The 16,285-nt window shown below is 39.3% G+C and overlaps 1 protein-coding gene across 2 annotated transcripts in view; it reads right to left on the reverse strand.

Moving 5' to 3' along the window:
- RSU1 (Ras suppressor protein 1) overlaps positions 1–16,285 on the reverse strand; it is a 110,338-nt gene that overhangs the window by 83,224 nt on the left and 10,829 nt on the right. The window contains exons 3-4 of one of the 2 annotated variants that reach the window (XM_075746283.1): positions 15,058–15,108; positions 223–343 (exon numbers count right to left, since the gene is read on the reverse strand). In XM_075746283.1, the coding sequence (XP_075602398.1) occupies positions 223–343; positions 15,058–15,108 (172 nt within the window). The remainder of the gene's footprint in view (positions 1–222; positions 344–15,057; positions 15,109–16,285) is intronic. The other variant, XM_075746284.1, reaches the window with a different exon arrangement.

The following is a 16,285-nucleotide window of genomic DNA, read 5'->3' on the forward strand; positions in this document are numbered from 1 at the left end:
TTGCTGTTGCCCTTAAACAGTTATCAGTATACCAGAGTAAGTGCTTGATCTCTTTTGAGTATCCAGGACACCACCTAAACACTCTGAAGCCATAATTGCCAAGTTATCCTCACAAACACTTTCAAAAAGAAACTTCAATAGCAAAACATAAGTTTCAGGTTCAGTTGCGACAACATTTGACAGTACCTCTATTACCACAAATTTTTGCATTAAGATACGCACCCAAGATTCAGGTGTTTGAGCTTCTGAAGGCTGCTAATCTGTGTAGGCAGCTCCTCAATCTGGTTGTTGAAAAAGTTGAGCACTTCTATGTTTCTCAGGTCTGCGATGTTTGCTGGCACAGCTGTGGAAAAGTTTTCACAGTGAGAGACTGCAATTAGAGCAAGCTACCTAGACTATAGATGCTCTGCTAGCACCTGTCTTCTGTGCTGTTTGTGCAGCAGCTGACAGTAGAAACAGCATCTAATAGCTATTGCAATAAAAGCAAAGTTTATTTCAAAAAAGCCTGAGAGCAGTCACTTTGTACTCTTCAGAAAGTAACTACCAGTATTGTAAGATATTTTGACTAACAAAAACCATTGCAGAGAGAGACAAGAACAAGAAGTGCTCTCCTGGACTAACACAGAGAAGCAGGCCATCCTCTGAGTGTGTGTAGCACACACAGGTCTCAAAAGAGCAGAGCCTAAGAGACTCAGATCATTTCATCATCTGAGTTAAAAAATGAATGATACAAGTAGTTACACCAAGACAACAGTTTTATTAAAGGTCTTTAACAGCAAACAAGAAACAAAAATGCATTTTTAGACATGGCCCATTCCACTTACTGCTTAAATAATCTAGTATCCAAGTTCTTGTCCATTTAAGATACAACAAAGTTTACAAAAAATTAAGTTCAGCCCTAAAAAATGAACTGTTTAGCCAAGCCCATTTTCAGTTACCTCTCGCGACTGAATAACTAACTGATCAATACACATACATGGCTACATTGGATTACCAACAAATCAATATCTGGTTATTATCCAGAAACATGAAAAATAAGGCAGAAGCACAATATGAACATGCCTGTGCACATGAGGTTAAAAAGCTATTCAGATTTGCATTTTTCCCCCTTCAACACAGCGAGGTTTAACAGACAGCTGAGGGTTACACAAAAGGAGGTTGGCAGATCACCTGCGCTGAAGCTTGCACCTGCGTTCAATATTCACCTTGGTTCGGTCTCAACTCTGACTGCATCAGGAACCCACAGAGTGCACATCTAAATAATTAGAAGTTTTTATGAGGCCATGATTTTCTTTTATTTGTTGGCATGAGGCAATCTCAGTCTTAAAATGGAGTCAATAATGTTTACAAAGCAGAACATTATAGTATGCCATATCTACTAGATTATAAGTCTAATTACATTGTGAACAATAACGGGATCCCTAACAAACACTTTAATTACACTACATAAATATCACTGTTGAGGGTCATATTCATTGCAGGAGATTTTTAGCAGACTTTTTTTTCAAAGTCGTTAGGGCAAATCTGAACATTTAAAAGCCCTCCCTTTGTGGTATTTTCCAACTGGTCCACGCGCATCTGTCACTCAATGAGAGCAAGAATTATGTGCCTTCAGAAAGTAAAGGGTAATGTACTACTACTGTTGTTTTAAGTTATTCCCTAACAGAAGTTAACTGAGGATTTTAATTGACATAATTCAGCTGTTTCCAGCCTCAATATTTCACCAGAATAGTAATTACCAGTATTAAAATGTTTTCCTTTCAGAAATTAGACTTTATAATTTGACTTTGATGAGATGCAATGGACTGGCAAACCATATTTCTGCTCTTCTCAAACAAATACTATGTTTATGCAAGACTAGGAATCAGAAGTACTAGCAAATACAGGTTTTAGTTTAGTCAAAGCCTAAACAATACAGAGACCAAATACAATTCTCCTGAAGTTACACTGTTGATGCAATTAATAAAAATTTGGTATGACTAATACTACTAAAAATTTGGTATCACTACAAAGGAAGCCCATGAAACTTTTTGATCTTGCTATGAGACCGGACTACAGAAACCGTCAGACTACAGAGACAATTTGTTAGTGCTACCCTCATGCGAGGAAAGCCAGCAATACCTGATGTGCCTTTCAGTTGAATCAGTGTTGGTTAACAGGCACCTCACATTTAGTCAGTCCTATTCACGGTGGATTTAGTTACCCAATGACCTCCTGCATCATGGAGTAGCAGCAAAGTAGTTCTGCATCTGTGAACAGACCACAAGATGGGGACAAGAACCCTCCAAGCAGCCTCACACAGGCCAAACAATAAACGACATCAAAGCAAAAAGCTGGTCTCAGTTACTGAGCTACCTTGAACTAGCAACACTGATTTAGTGGATGTCTCCTTTCAAATACCGGCCCAAACTAGCTTGCTTCTCCCCTTAAGAATAAATGAATTCTTAAGTCAGAAGTGAGATACAAGCTTAAGCTAGGAGACTGTGGAGAGAGGAAGAATCATTTCTAGGAAGAAGGTGAAAAGTCATCTTAATGTAGAGAAAAAACCCAGCCAAACAAAAAACCCACAAAACAATCAAAAAACCCCCCATGAAACTGCCTGGAAAGAGATGACATCTAGACATCAAGACAGGAAGAAAATGGCTTCCAGAGATTTGTTCACGACGATTACACTTGCACTGAAGACCACAGCATCAGAGAACCCTAGTTTCAATGCGTAACTACACAGCTGAAGAGTCAAATTCTACCTGCTCATCCCACTTGCAAACACGGGACAAAAATTCAACTTCCCTTAGCTAGTTTATCAGAGGAGGTTTTTATTTGGTTTTCTTTTGTCAGGGCACGGGTATGAGTAAGTGTCTCTAGTGAACAATGTGAGTTGTGTTCTTGCACGCTGTCCACTAAGTTTCTGATATATCTGTATAATTCCCACATACTGTATTTCATGTCGTGCATTGCACTTAGGATACTTTATATCATTATTTTCTTCAAGCCATACTAAAAGCTGCGTGGGTAAGCAGGCTGAGATGAGAAAAAGGCTAAAAATTTAGCAAAGGATTTAGATGAAATACTTTGTGTGTCACCCTGCTAAATCAAAATAAAAAGCCCCAATCCACAATTGTATTTTTTGGTTTGGATGGAGGGGCTGGAGGTACTTCATAAGAAGGAAAAACAGAAAAGTCGGTCAAGACCAGGCTTGTGGTGGGGAAAGAGGACTTTTTCCTGTAACAGCTCATTTTCTGATTCAACAATTCAAATTCAGCTGTAATATGAATGAATGCTCTCTTGGATTCAAAGAAAAACAGACTGAAATTAACTCCTGGTCTTGTAGTTAAACTGCACAGGTTCAGTACCTTCAGGTCTAAGAATCCCTGAGGTTGACTAGGCAAGGTTGACTAGGCATATAATGTTCTCTGTCCTGAACTTTACACAACTAAGTGCATCCCTACTACCATCCCACTGTTATGTTGCAAAATGCTTCCCAAATATATAGCAGACTGCCAAACACCAAGAAATTCATGTTCTGGCAATACTGAATTCCACTTGAGCCACCTTCTCATGATGAGCTGTGAGAGTGAACTGTCAGCATCCTGGTTCCATTCACCCACATATTTACAGTACAATCCACAGTGTCTTAACAACTCTTCTAAGACCATCTGCTGCCCAGTGTCATTAACAACTAAACTCCCCCTCAGCAAATGCTAGTAAAATTTGGCAGCCCAATGCCTTTGCATTCTCCTGGGAAGCTTCAGTCACATCATGACAGCCCATTCATATTAAGTTCCACTTCACAAGACCAGGAACAGCTTCCTTCCCCTTGTTCAATACTGGAAGTTGCATACAGTGATTCACTGTGGCAGCTATAGACTTCACCTTGATTTCAAGAGTTTGGTTGAGAGTGAAAGAGACAGTCTATAGGCTGTACACCAAGGAGTAAGAGGACTTTCTTTGTGCTCCTGGAAATAAGGGTTGGTAACTTGTTATGCTTCGAAGCATTTAAAAACAAATAGGCTCTTCTTTGCCTTGAAGTTAGTGACAATTCTTCAGGTACTAAAATATATTCTTATCAGACCAGCCTTTCACCCGAGGCAAGTTATTACATTTTATTCCTACATAAGCAGCAGCTGTTCAAAAGTTTGGATATGATTTCCAGAACATACATAAGAAGGATAAAATGCTTCTATTCAATGCCTATATAACTCCACACCTAAGTGTCCTGGATCTGGACCTTAGTTCTCTCTCCACATCAAGAACTAGAAGCCAACACTAGACATCTATCCTTACTAGAGGTCTGATGTTGCCCTCGGTTGGAGAACAGATACTGGGTTAGATGGACCTTTTCTCTGAGACAGATATCATGCAGAGCATTGTGCTGATAACATTTACATCACAAAGCAGCTTGGAGTTAAGTGTCTCAGATGTAACCCTTTCTCATAAAGCAGGAAGTCAAGTGGTTCTCATATCACTACCTAGAACTGACATCTAGATCCAGTTCCTTTGGTACACCCAACATCTGACAAAGGAGGAAGAACACAGAAAATCAAAGAGGACAAAAGGAGGTGTGTTTTCTTCCCTCCAGTCATTCATCTAGGTTTCAATACAATTCCTCTTGTGGTGGCAGAGCCCTTCATACAGCTGAAAATGCACAGGCTTCACCAAGTCTCTATTCCTGAAAATGAACCCGAGTTTATTTCTCTTACAGCTTCCGTGAAGCAGTGGAAAACAGGAATCCTCATAACTTCAAAAGTAAACAAACTCTGGTGTTTGCAAGATTAAATCTCCATTTGCTTTTCATCTATGAGATGAAATCTACATTGCTTTTTTGTATTTAGTAGGGACCAACATTAAATCAAACATTTCTGAAGACACTCTTAATAAGAGACTCCCATATCAAAATTTCCTTTACAATTTAAAACTAAAATTTAAAACATTTTAGACAAGGAAGCTCAGATGAAAAATGTGACGAGTCAATAAACTACCCAATTGGACAAGTGCAATGATTTAGTAAAAATCTAAGTTTCCATGAGAGGAACACATGGTATGTAAACCAAGTTAAACATTTCAGTTCATTTATACCTTAACATCAAATGTTCAAAATAAACATTGTCCCATTGCTGCTTGGAAAATGGTATCTGTAATACCTGCCTGTTCATAAAACTCTGCATGAGTAAGCTTACGGTCTCCTCAATAAATTCGATTCAAAGGCTACAGAAAACCTCCCATTGAATTCAATGGGTTTTGAATCAGACATCAAGTGAAATAAGAATTTTAATTATTTAAAATATGATTAGGTTTTTTGGCATTCACATCTTTAGAAACTTCAGGCTGCAAAATCCCTGTTTTTTCAGCACGTTTCTTTAGTTAATGAAGTAATTTCACAGTACCTAGGAACATAACGTTCAGTAGTACTCCAAACCTTTACAGGTTCTAAGGGAATATTTATCCAGAAGAGCTATTAAAATAGCACTACTTGTCAGAGAAGAGATTTATAAGACTATGCCAGTTTCTCATTAAACTGTTCCACTTAAAAGCTGGTCAAGAGTCATAGAGAGTAAAGAGAACTCAATACAGACTTTTGAGAGTGCTGTCAGTCCACTGGAGATCCCAGGTAAGGTTTTCTTGTCAAAAACAAGAATCTACTTCTTAAATCTGAAGTAAAATCTGTGGGCTGTACAATATAATAAACCCCGCTCTGCAGACTGTTGCTAATCCAGTTAGCGTCAACAGGAACTTTTCATGAGTAAGGATTCCTTAGAGTAAAGGTCAAAGACATGAAATGTTACTCACATTTCATGGAGGAGGAAGAATTTGGAATACTAAATATATAATGCATTCTGTGCATCCAATATAACTGCACTTGTAGAGCTGGAGTCATGTTTAGATTAATTTGACAAGGGTTCTGTTATACTGAGAGAGAAGCAATCAGCTTCACCAAAATGAAAGAGGAATTAGCAGAGGAAGAACATAACAGTTTTCATTTTAAATATTCATAGGCATGCTGATATCATACTTGGCAGTTAACTGGAGAAAATCCTGATCCCAAGTGAAGTATACAGTACTTAGTTTACACATTATATAGTTCAAGTTTCCCCTTTTGCCCTCCCTCCACTCTCTTCCAAAGATGGATACCAACCTTCCTCACACTGAAAACATTAAAAACAAACTTGCCTCCTTAATCTTCAGCTCTTTCCAGAAACCAGTAGAGTTCTTTTTTGCAATTATCCACAGAAGCAATGCAGTTATTAAAATGTTCTTATGAACATGTTTAAATTATACTATAGCTCACTGATGTGCTACTGTGCTAACAAAGCAATTTATCAATAAACAGTTTTAATTCAGAAGCCAGAGTCTAAGGAGAAGTGCTGTGAGCACAAGAAAGGCTGAGAAGAGACTGGGAATCAAGTGACATCTAGTGAAGACAAAGGACAAATCTGTTCTTCTCTGAGAAGAAAGCTTAAGACACACTTCAAAGTTTGGAAAGAAATACTAGAAACCAGGGGCTGAGGTTCGGAAGGAATTATTAGGTTGAAAATAAGTTACCTAACAGTAAAGAACTGAAACTATACCAAAATAGCTCACGAAGATCTGATGTTTGTTAGCTTTTTTACAGCAGTAAAGAACAGCACTGTTCAAAATGTTGACATAAATATGCTCCTACATTACTACAAACAGTTTTGAAGAAAACTGAGTATTAGCCAAGCTTTTTGAATCAGGTTACCATGCATGTGTAGTGGACCACAGCATCTTCAGCTTCAATAATTGTTTTGTAAGGAGTGCACAGTTCAGCCAAGATGGTTTGCTATCTTACTTTTATGGTCAGAAGAAAAAAGCTCCATGTGGTACACTAGACAAAAAGTTGAAGAACACAGGCTACATCCCCTTGATACAGGTCAGATCATCTGTACGTGTTGATATCTTCAACTGCAGGGAATGGTTAAGAAAAATAACTTCTGTAGGACTAAAAAGAACTTTAGCTGATAGTGTTAAATTGAGATTTATTATTAGGCTTCCACCAAATGCAATTGCAAATGGTGTCACTATATCCCAGTGAGTGTCCTTCAGGTGTTTAAGTTGTTTAAGCATGATCTTTGCAGAGTTTCACACTACTGCACAGTAGCCAGCTTTAGCTAAATCAAACCAGCTGAAGTTCAGCATGTTCACCTTCCCCTCCCTCAATATTATCTTTACTTCAGTCTATTTCACATGCTTTCTGCAGTTTACAAGAGGGACTAACCAAAGATGCCCTGAACACCAGATCTTGAACAGATACTATAGGTTACCCCACACAGGTCAAGGTCACTTCAGCCTCTTACTCGGGAATACTGATCTACTCTGTACTTAGCAGAGCTTGTTTACAAAATCCTGCTTTCACTCTGAGTATCTAACAAATAGTCCATAATTTCAGTTCATTTTATTGGACAGTATTAGCAGTTTACACTTTCTATACCACTGAAATGTTTGTAAGGTCCTCCCTGTGCCTCTACGTTAGCTGATCCCAGACTTCAGCTGACTATACATTTAATTTCCAGCTACACCAGGTATTCCTCCCAGGTAAGAGGAACCATGTTACCACAAATTGCCCATCCTCAGATAAAGATTAGGAAATTATTTCACCCTAAGGGTTAGTTCACTCTACAGAACAGGGCACCAATGGAAAGAGTAAGAGGCCAGATGGGTGAGTGGTCTCAAGGGAAAAGCTGTGTCATCATTCACTTCAGCACACCTGATTACTAGAAGAACAAAAAGAATACACAGAAAATAGAACACAAAACTAAGTATGCAAGAGTAAATCCAGTTTCTCCTCAATCTAGATGAAATCTACCTTCTCACCTCTGTCCTTCAATATCAGCAACAAAAAAATTCCACTCAGCTTGTTAGACAGTAAATTCTTTAAGACAATACAAAATTAAGCTCTTTAATGAAGTCAGTTAACTTGTGCAACATTTATTAGCTTTGAAAATGCCAACTTCAATATAGTCTGTATTTGGCAAAAGGATTTGCAACAATTTTACATTACAGCCTATACATACAAATGGAGAAAGATAATTTATATGGGGTTCCCACAAAAAAATTTACAGCTATTGGAAGACCCGGGGAGATAAGTGAAGACCCAAAAAATTTGTACTAAAACATATCAGAAAACATTGAGACTTAAAAAAAGGAGTAAATATGTTTGCTGATGCCTTTTAATATGAGAACAACAGCTTCTGAAGAACTATGTTAAAAACAAGTGATTTGTGTCTAGTGCTGTATTTAGTATGTACGCTTACTTATGCAAAACTGACTTCATTGCTATACAGTACAAACTTTGACAATTTAATTTATGCATAAACTGAGGTAGTTTCAGCATGCACTCTTCATACTATTACAGCACAAAACTCTTTCATAAATTATTCTGCTTCATTCTCCCCAAGCTTCTTAAAAACAAAATTTATATTATTTAAAGCTATAATGCTCTACCATCTGTACTTTCTCAGAACCAAAGGTTTGGTTTTTTTTCAGGAAGAAAAGAAAAAAGCTAACAAGGTATTTAATCTAAACATTTGTGCAGAACTGGAATGTCACAAATTTAGTAAGGCATATGTATGGGATCTCCTTTCCCCTCCTTCTCACATCCCCCTGTGCACTGCATTCATAAAGATATTTCCCTTTAGAGATCCCTGCACTAGAAATAGGAAGTAAAACCAAATCAAAATATGTAATAAAAATGAAAGGCTTACAGTTAATTTAAAGTACTGCTTCCAAGCACAGCTGAGAGGCCACTATGAGGCAGAAGACTTGTGCTTTGGCCACGACCCTAGTCCCACTACGCGGACAGCTTACTTGCACCATTTTGGGGTATATCATGTCAGTACAACACTGTGGAATGACTTACCAAATGGAAGCAGAGGCAGAAGCAAAGTAGAGGAGAATACAAGAAGCAACAAAGAGTAAAGAGTATATGGGCATCTAGTTCCCTCCAGAAGTCAGCAAGTTTGCTATATAAATAACCTGATGGCAGGCAAAATGCAAAGTGTCAGACAATACCAGTGGGAGACACCATAACACGTTTCAGCAGTCTGGAGAAGACAAAGCAGCTAGACTGGGAAGGAATTCGGGACAGACAGATGCAGTGTTGCTGTCTTTGGACTACCTCCAACACATCTAGGTATACACTACAGCCAGAAAGGTCACTTATAAAGGAGGTGCCCTAATATAAAAATGACACTAAGGGATTTTAGCAGCATGTTAAATAAGATCAAGGATGCAGTCAGGAGAGTTAACAGCAATGAAGGGACAAGCTTCTGTGCTGGTCACGCACAGAGAGCAAGACAATTTAGAAGGTGATGGTAGAGCAGAGAAGCAGTAAGCTGTGTGAATAGGAAAACAAAGAAAGAGAAAAGTTTTGAAGTGGCCTGCTGGAAGAAGGCAAAATCCACAAGGATGATAAAGGCTGACCACGTGGCTGTCAAAGGAACATTATTGATGAGACACAGCTATTCTGACAGGATCAGAAAGTGAACTTAGAAACAAAATTCAGGTGTGGAAATGGGAACCAGCAGCAAAGAACTAATGGATCACCTCACAAAAAAGAAAGGACTAAAGATGAATAAAGGATTACACTTGAGAATCAAGGAAGACGCAGCAGAAAGAGCAGAGGACAGTATAGGACAGCAGCTCAGAGGAAAGGGAGAGGAGGACAGAGAACATGACATCAGGTAATCTAGGGGAGGTTTGAGGAAAAAAAAAGAAGTTGTTTCTGATGTCTCATCATTTGGACATTTGATAATATTGGGCAAGGTAACAGAACATAAGCGCAAAAGGATAGAAAAATCATCAGGAGTGAGCTATGAATAGCAGGTGACTTTTGATAACATTTAAAGGCAGCAGAAGAATATGGTGAAGCTGGCGAGCACAGGATCACCTGAGGTTAAGGAGACTGAGGAGAATTACAAAAACCAAGCTGCTGTCCACCACTACCTACCAGGCAGGCTGAATAGCTACCAGAAGCTTAAGCGTCTTCCCACGAAAGAAACTGCTAAAGCTATTTAAACAGTGACCTCTAACGGACAAATCATATAATACCAGTATTTCCACTAAGCTGAAACACCCATGGACTCAGGTACAACCAGATAATGACCAAAAAAAGCTAGAATCTCTGAATAGATTCTCCAAATGATTACAACATCAATTAATCATCTCAAGTGGGTAAGTCAAATAACTGTTACAGTGCTAACAAGTCATCAAAAACTTACAGCATATCCCAAAAATACATGAAAATAAACCATGTCAAGTTGGCAGCATAATAGTTGCGCTCATATCTGTTGTCAATGCTGAAATAACTTTTAACATCCCAGCCTGCTTTCCAGTCACGTCTTCCCCTCTGTTCACTCCTGCATTGGACTAAGTTAACCTGAGCTTCTGAAAGCTCTTCAAGCACATTTCCTATTCATGATGTAGTACAGGGATTTTAATTGTCAAACTTCATCAGCATACTAAGTAAGGATATTAAGTGGGACTATACTAGGATGTGAAATTTTGTATACACTTGAAGTAGCTGGAGAATAGCTTGAGTTAGCCTAGCTATCTAAAGTCTAGAAGTTTTAGTACCACTTCATACTTAATGGCAAAATAGTTCACAAAAGCTGTGCTGCAAGGAAATAAAAAAATCAGGTAAGGCATAAGCCACAAAATATACGCTCAGCTTCCTTTTAACTGGGAAGTTTCCTTTTAACTGGGAGTTTCTCTATTGATAATTCTACTCCAATTATTGCTCACTTACAAATCTAGTGGCATAAGGCGACCAAAAGGCGAAACCTCATCTACCCTGCTGACTTCACTTTGAGCCTGCAAAGGTACTTTTCTTTTTCTCCAGTCCAAGGCAGCCATTTGGTGTTCTAGTGCAACCAATTCATAAAAAAAGCTAAGCCCTCAAGACAATGATACACAAACCTTATTCCCAGCTGGGAAAAATGCCCTCATACTCACTCATCTATTTTACACTGTCTCCCAGAGCTCCAAACCACCCTGCTTGAAAGGATGTGGGGTGAGTCCCTGAGTAGAAAAGACAGCCAAGCCCAGCAATATGCCTTTCCTCTCCCTGACCGGGGCTCCCCGGACATCCCAGTATTCTGCAATTCCCAACCTGTCCCCCAGAACCATTATGAAACCACAAACTCTAGCTGAAGAGGTCTGGACGAAGTAGGACAAAGTTTGATTTCAAGAATTTCTATGACAAATTCCTTTCATCCCACACGAGGGTGTCAAAGAGCAAGTGGCCAACGTTGCTGTGGACTTCAAGGGAAGGTACATTCCACTTGAACTTTGGTGAAGCAGCCCTAAGTAAAAGTGCACAAAACAGTGAATGCATACCCATAAAAATTATTACTGTTGCACAGAAGATGCAGAAACAATATTTGTGATTCACCAAACTGATCAATTATGGTTTCTGCAGAAGTATGTCCTGTAGCTCCAACTCCCTCCATATCCCTCCAGCACAGCTACCCTCATTCCCTACCACTATTGACGTCCTATTAACTATCCTACTGAGCAGGAGGTGAATGTAACTTTTATGTCCCCCAGCTACCATCAAACGACATGGAACAAAGACAGCCTGGTCACATATATCCAACTTAATCCACCACACTGAAGGGTAGATGTCTATTGCTCTGCCACTCGTTTCCACAAATTTGAGGAAAAAATTTATTCCATTTATTTTGATGTTAGCCAGTGGGTTCAAAAGACACCTGGGTCAGGATCAGACAACCTACACAGGCTAACAGCATAACTGTCACTGTTGTTAATTTTGCTTCTCAGCTATATACAGGATAGAAGGCTTTAAATCACTAAGTGATGGAACAAAAACCACCCAATACAATCTATGGAGACACTGGCCCATATGCTTACTTTAAGTTAAGAAAAAACAAATACTCACTTTCTCCCTCTGCTTTCAACTGGATTGTCACAGGAGACCCCAAAGTGGAATCATCCCAGGTTTGTCACTTACACAGCAACTGGTTCAACAAGACTGCAAAATCTCAGCTATTTAGCTTCTCCTAGCATTTGGCTTCTGATTTTGAAGCATAAAAAGTTCTCATCAAGCAGCAAAGGACAGACTCAGCTGTTTCAGAAGTTACCTAGAGCAGAAGCAGCCAGTTCAAGACTCCACCATTAGCACAGCACCAGGCAGCTGAGAAAAGTCCAACCTAATATTCTCCAGGAAAAAAATATAATCCATGTGGACTTGAGTACATCTGATAATGAATGATTTACTGACATGTACATGCACAAGCACCAGCAATATGAATGGCATACTAAAAATATTAATAAAAACCACACCACAAAAATATTCTAAGCAGTATGATGGATTTAATAGCGCAGTTCTCTTACTTACTAATGAAACTTTACTTAATTTTAATAGAGTTTGCTGGCAAAAATATGAACTATGGTTACATAAAAAATATGCATATCCAAGTTTTTACATGTATTTATTCTTCCAGATAGACATATTTACTCTAAACAGCAGAAAAAAAAGCAAGCAGAACACTCATTTAAATGGCAGAAAACTAGTAGAAGATGCTAATATGACCTTAGTGTATCATGTCAAGTGTCACTGCCACCAGCTCCCTAGTCATTTTAAGAACAATCTGCTAAGACAATTAATTACATAGCTTAAAAGATTAGGTCAACAGTGTCAAATACGAGAATATGAACTTGAAATTTAGCCTTTTAAAAATGTGTGCTGTCTATTTAAATGTCTACATCAATTTGTGAAAGAATAGTAAGTTTCAGACTTGATGAGTTAGTTCTCAGGAGAAGCAGTGGTTTTACCTTCCCATAAGAGAAACCCAAACATAGCAATTAGAAAGGTTGACAGAATCCCTTGGCTGAGAGAACAGATATACTTACAACCTGCTGATCTAAGGGCTGCTTTAGAAAAAAGTAATTAAAAGTTGAGATTTAATATAGCACAATTTCAGAGTAGCAGCAATCCTTGATGCAGTATTTTGAGAACTAAAACTGCTTTAAACAAATGGTGTAGTCTGGATTTTCCTCGAATAGTTAAAGTCAACCTGAATACATCCTCGTGGACAACTCTCATTACCATATCTCCTTCCTCCCCAGTCAGGTCTACAGCCAAGATTCATAGCTAGGACATAGGTTAGTTACTTAGCGTTTAATTTGGGCTGAAGTACGTCACTCCCCCTAGGCTCAGTTCTCAGACAGCCAAGTTTACCATGATTCAAGTCTTGCAGGAGTTTCAGCCTGTTTTTTCTTCCTCAGAGCAATGCAGCTATCTGCTACCTGCCCAGCCAGCTGTGGGTTCACCTGAACTCACCCTTTAGCTACATTTAAGATATGTAAGGTGTCATGTGGAAGACATGATTAAGTCCTTGGAAGTCTATCAGCTTTCAAAAGCAGTAAAAAGCTGTGTGTTTAATAGCGATGCCTATGATTTTTCCCTTCCTGAATTTGCCCATGAATCTACCCAATTGCTCATCATTTACATGTTAGATGGCTAGAAACTGTGGGTCAATTTAGAAATAAATTGGGATTTCTTTGAAAACTACCATAGGGACAAAAACAAATAGAAAGATGCCAGTCTAACTTTATACAGTCAGAAGCAGGGTCTAGAATAACTAATTCAGACTTCTCACAGCCACTTACATAGTGCCCATAGTTTTACCTATTTACTACTACAACAAACCCTTTAAGCTACACATTAGTATCCAATAAACTGCATCCAGAGAAGAAGTGTTTATGTGCTAGAATCTAAGAATATTTTCTTTTTTTTCCTCATGCTTAATCCTCTGCAAATGCTCAAAGCCTTAAGTGACATTTTCACATTAATGCGTATGTTTCAAATAACACATATTATTTTACAGCTCACGCCGCAAGTAGTTCAGAGTTCAATAGGTTGGGGTTTATTGGTTTGTTTGGTGGTGGTGGTGGGGTTTTGGTTTTTTTGGTAGTTTTTTGTTTTGGGTTTTTTTTAACCCCCCAGTCTCAATTTGTAAAGCTTTCCTTGTGTATAGACTGGTATGTGCCAAAGCACCTGCCCGCTCATCTCCTCAACACACGCTCCCTTGGTGGTTCCATTCCCCTCCCCATTTCATGCACTCTTCAAAAATTCAGTTCCAAAAATGGGAGGACTGGTTGAGATAGAAATCCACTGGCACATGCAGAGTGCAGGCAAGGACAAGCAGAACATCAACAAAACCAACACTTTTCCTCTCTTCAGAAGATGCACAATAACAGGGATCAGATGAAACTCATTCCTTGTATTTCAATAACCAAGAAGCAGGAATGTTTGCACAAGACACCAATGGGTAAGCCTGAAGCATTCTTCTACAAAAGAATAATTTCTTTTGCCTTGCAAAAGTCAATCTGATCTCTGCCTCCACTAGGTTAAGTCTCACGTTTATGTTACTCTCGTGACATACTATTCACCAACACCTCACTTAACATCTTCTTTACTATGGGAAGTAGGATCCACAAAATAATAACTGAAGCTGGTAACTGAAGGTGGTATGTGCAGTATAAGCAAGAGACAACTTACACTTAAAAGTTTTTTTTGACAGAAGTAGACTGCTTGACTTTCATGCCTGAAGCTCACATTCAGTTGCCCTTGCTCACATAAGTTTGGTTATAGATAAAATGTAATTGAGGTGTAATTTATTTTCACTTGCTTCAGTCAAATTAATTATCCATCTACTAAAACATAAACCCTATAATTTCTGATACAGTTAAAATAAATAAATCAGAAGTCCTCATCTAAAAATAAGGAGTTCAGAATTGTGGTAAGGAATGGATTTTTGGCTGAGCTGGTAACAAGACTGCGAATTACAGATCTTCCAGTATGTGGAAGATTTGTATTGAAGTTGGAAAGACATGTACAACATGGCTGCTAAGTCACATACTCAATCTCTTTATTAAAACTGAAGTGTTTCACCAAAAAGCACTCTTAACAGTGACATTGCTCTCTATTAAAAAAAAATAAAAATCAAACTAGCAGTGTCAGCTTTCAAATATTGCTTAACTGCCTGTAAAGAAGTCCAAAAACAGAAGTATACTTACTGGTAAGCTTGTTGTGACTCAGAACCAGCTGTGTGATATGAGACAATGTAACTGCAAATGAAGAGAGAAAGAAGTTAGTTTATGGACATGGCAACTGAGAACTTGTTTCTGAATGGATTGAGAGCAGCCCTGAGGAGAAGGACTTGGCTGTGTTGGTAGACGAGAAGCTCAACATGACCTGGCAATGTGCACTTGCAGCCCAGAAAGCGAACTGTGTCCTGGGCTGCATCAAAAGAAGTGTGACCAACAGATCAAGGGAGGTGATCCTGCCCCTCTGCTCCGCTCTTGTGAGACCCCACCTGGAGTACTGCGTCCAGCTCTGGGGGCCCCAGTACAAGGAGGAGATGGACCTGTTGGAGCGAGGCCAGAGGAGGGCCATGAAGCTGATCAGAGGGCTGGAGCACCTCTCCTGTGAAGTCAGGCTGAGAGAGTTGGGGTTGTTCAGCCTGGAGAAGAGAAGGCTCTGGGGAGACCTTATAGCAGCCTTCCAGTACCTGAAGGGGCCCACAGGAAAGCTGGAGAGGGACTGGTTACAAGGGCATGGAGTGGTCAGATGAGGGGTAATGGCATTAAGCTGAAAGAGGATAGATTTAGACTAGATATTAGGAAGAAATTCTTCACTGTGAGGGTGGTGAGGCACTGGAACAGGTTGCCCAGAGAAGTTGTGGAGGCCCCATCCCTGGCAGTGTTCAAAGCCAGGTTGGATGAGGCTTTGGGCAACATGGTCTAGTGGAGGGTGTCCCTGCCCATGGCAGGGGGGTTCGAATTAGATGATCTTTGAGCTCCCTTCCAACCCAAACCATTCCATGATTTGTGATCTATTTCAGCTAAAAAAGAGGCAAGTTATTCTCTCCTCTTCAGTAACTCTAGATTCATATGCACTGTCACAATAAAGAAGACAAGCTCAAGGCGTAAGGACATATCCAGCCACTCCTCTGCCCCTTTATTTCTAGTTTCTGTTACTGCATCAAACACGACTTGAGCAGTAAGTACTGGTGCCTCCCAGCAGAGGTTCTGGACACACAAACACCTTCCTCATTTCCATCCTTTGAATCCTTCCTAAGGAAAACCTGATAGGTACCTCAACATTTATCCCAGCAGGAACACATGCCACATGAGCAATTGCATTTCCACATGTTGCAAATTCATTATCAAGCCACTGCTAGATTTCAGTCTTAAGTACCAATAGCTACATTTACCACCTCACACCCATGAAGCACAGTAGCAG

Source organism: Balearica regulorum, chromosome 2 (assembly GCF_011004875.1).
Source record: "Balearica regulorum gibbericeps isolate bBalReg1 chromosome 2, bBalReg1.pri, whole genome shotgun sequence".
NCBI classification, from domain to species: Eukaryota; Metazoa; Chordata; class Aves; order Gruiformes; family Gruidae; genus Balearica; species Balearica regulorum.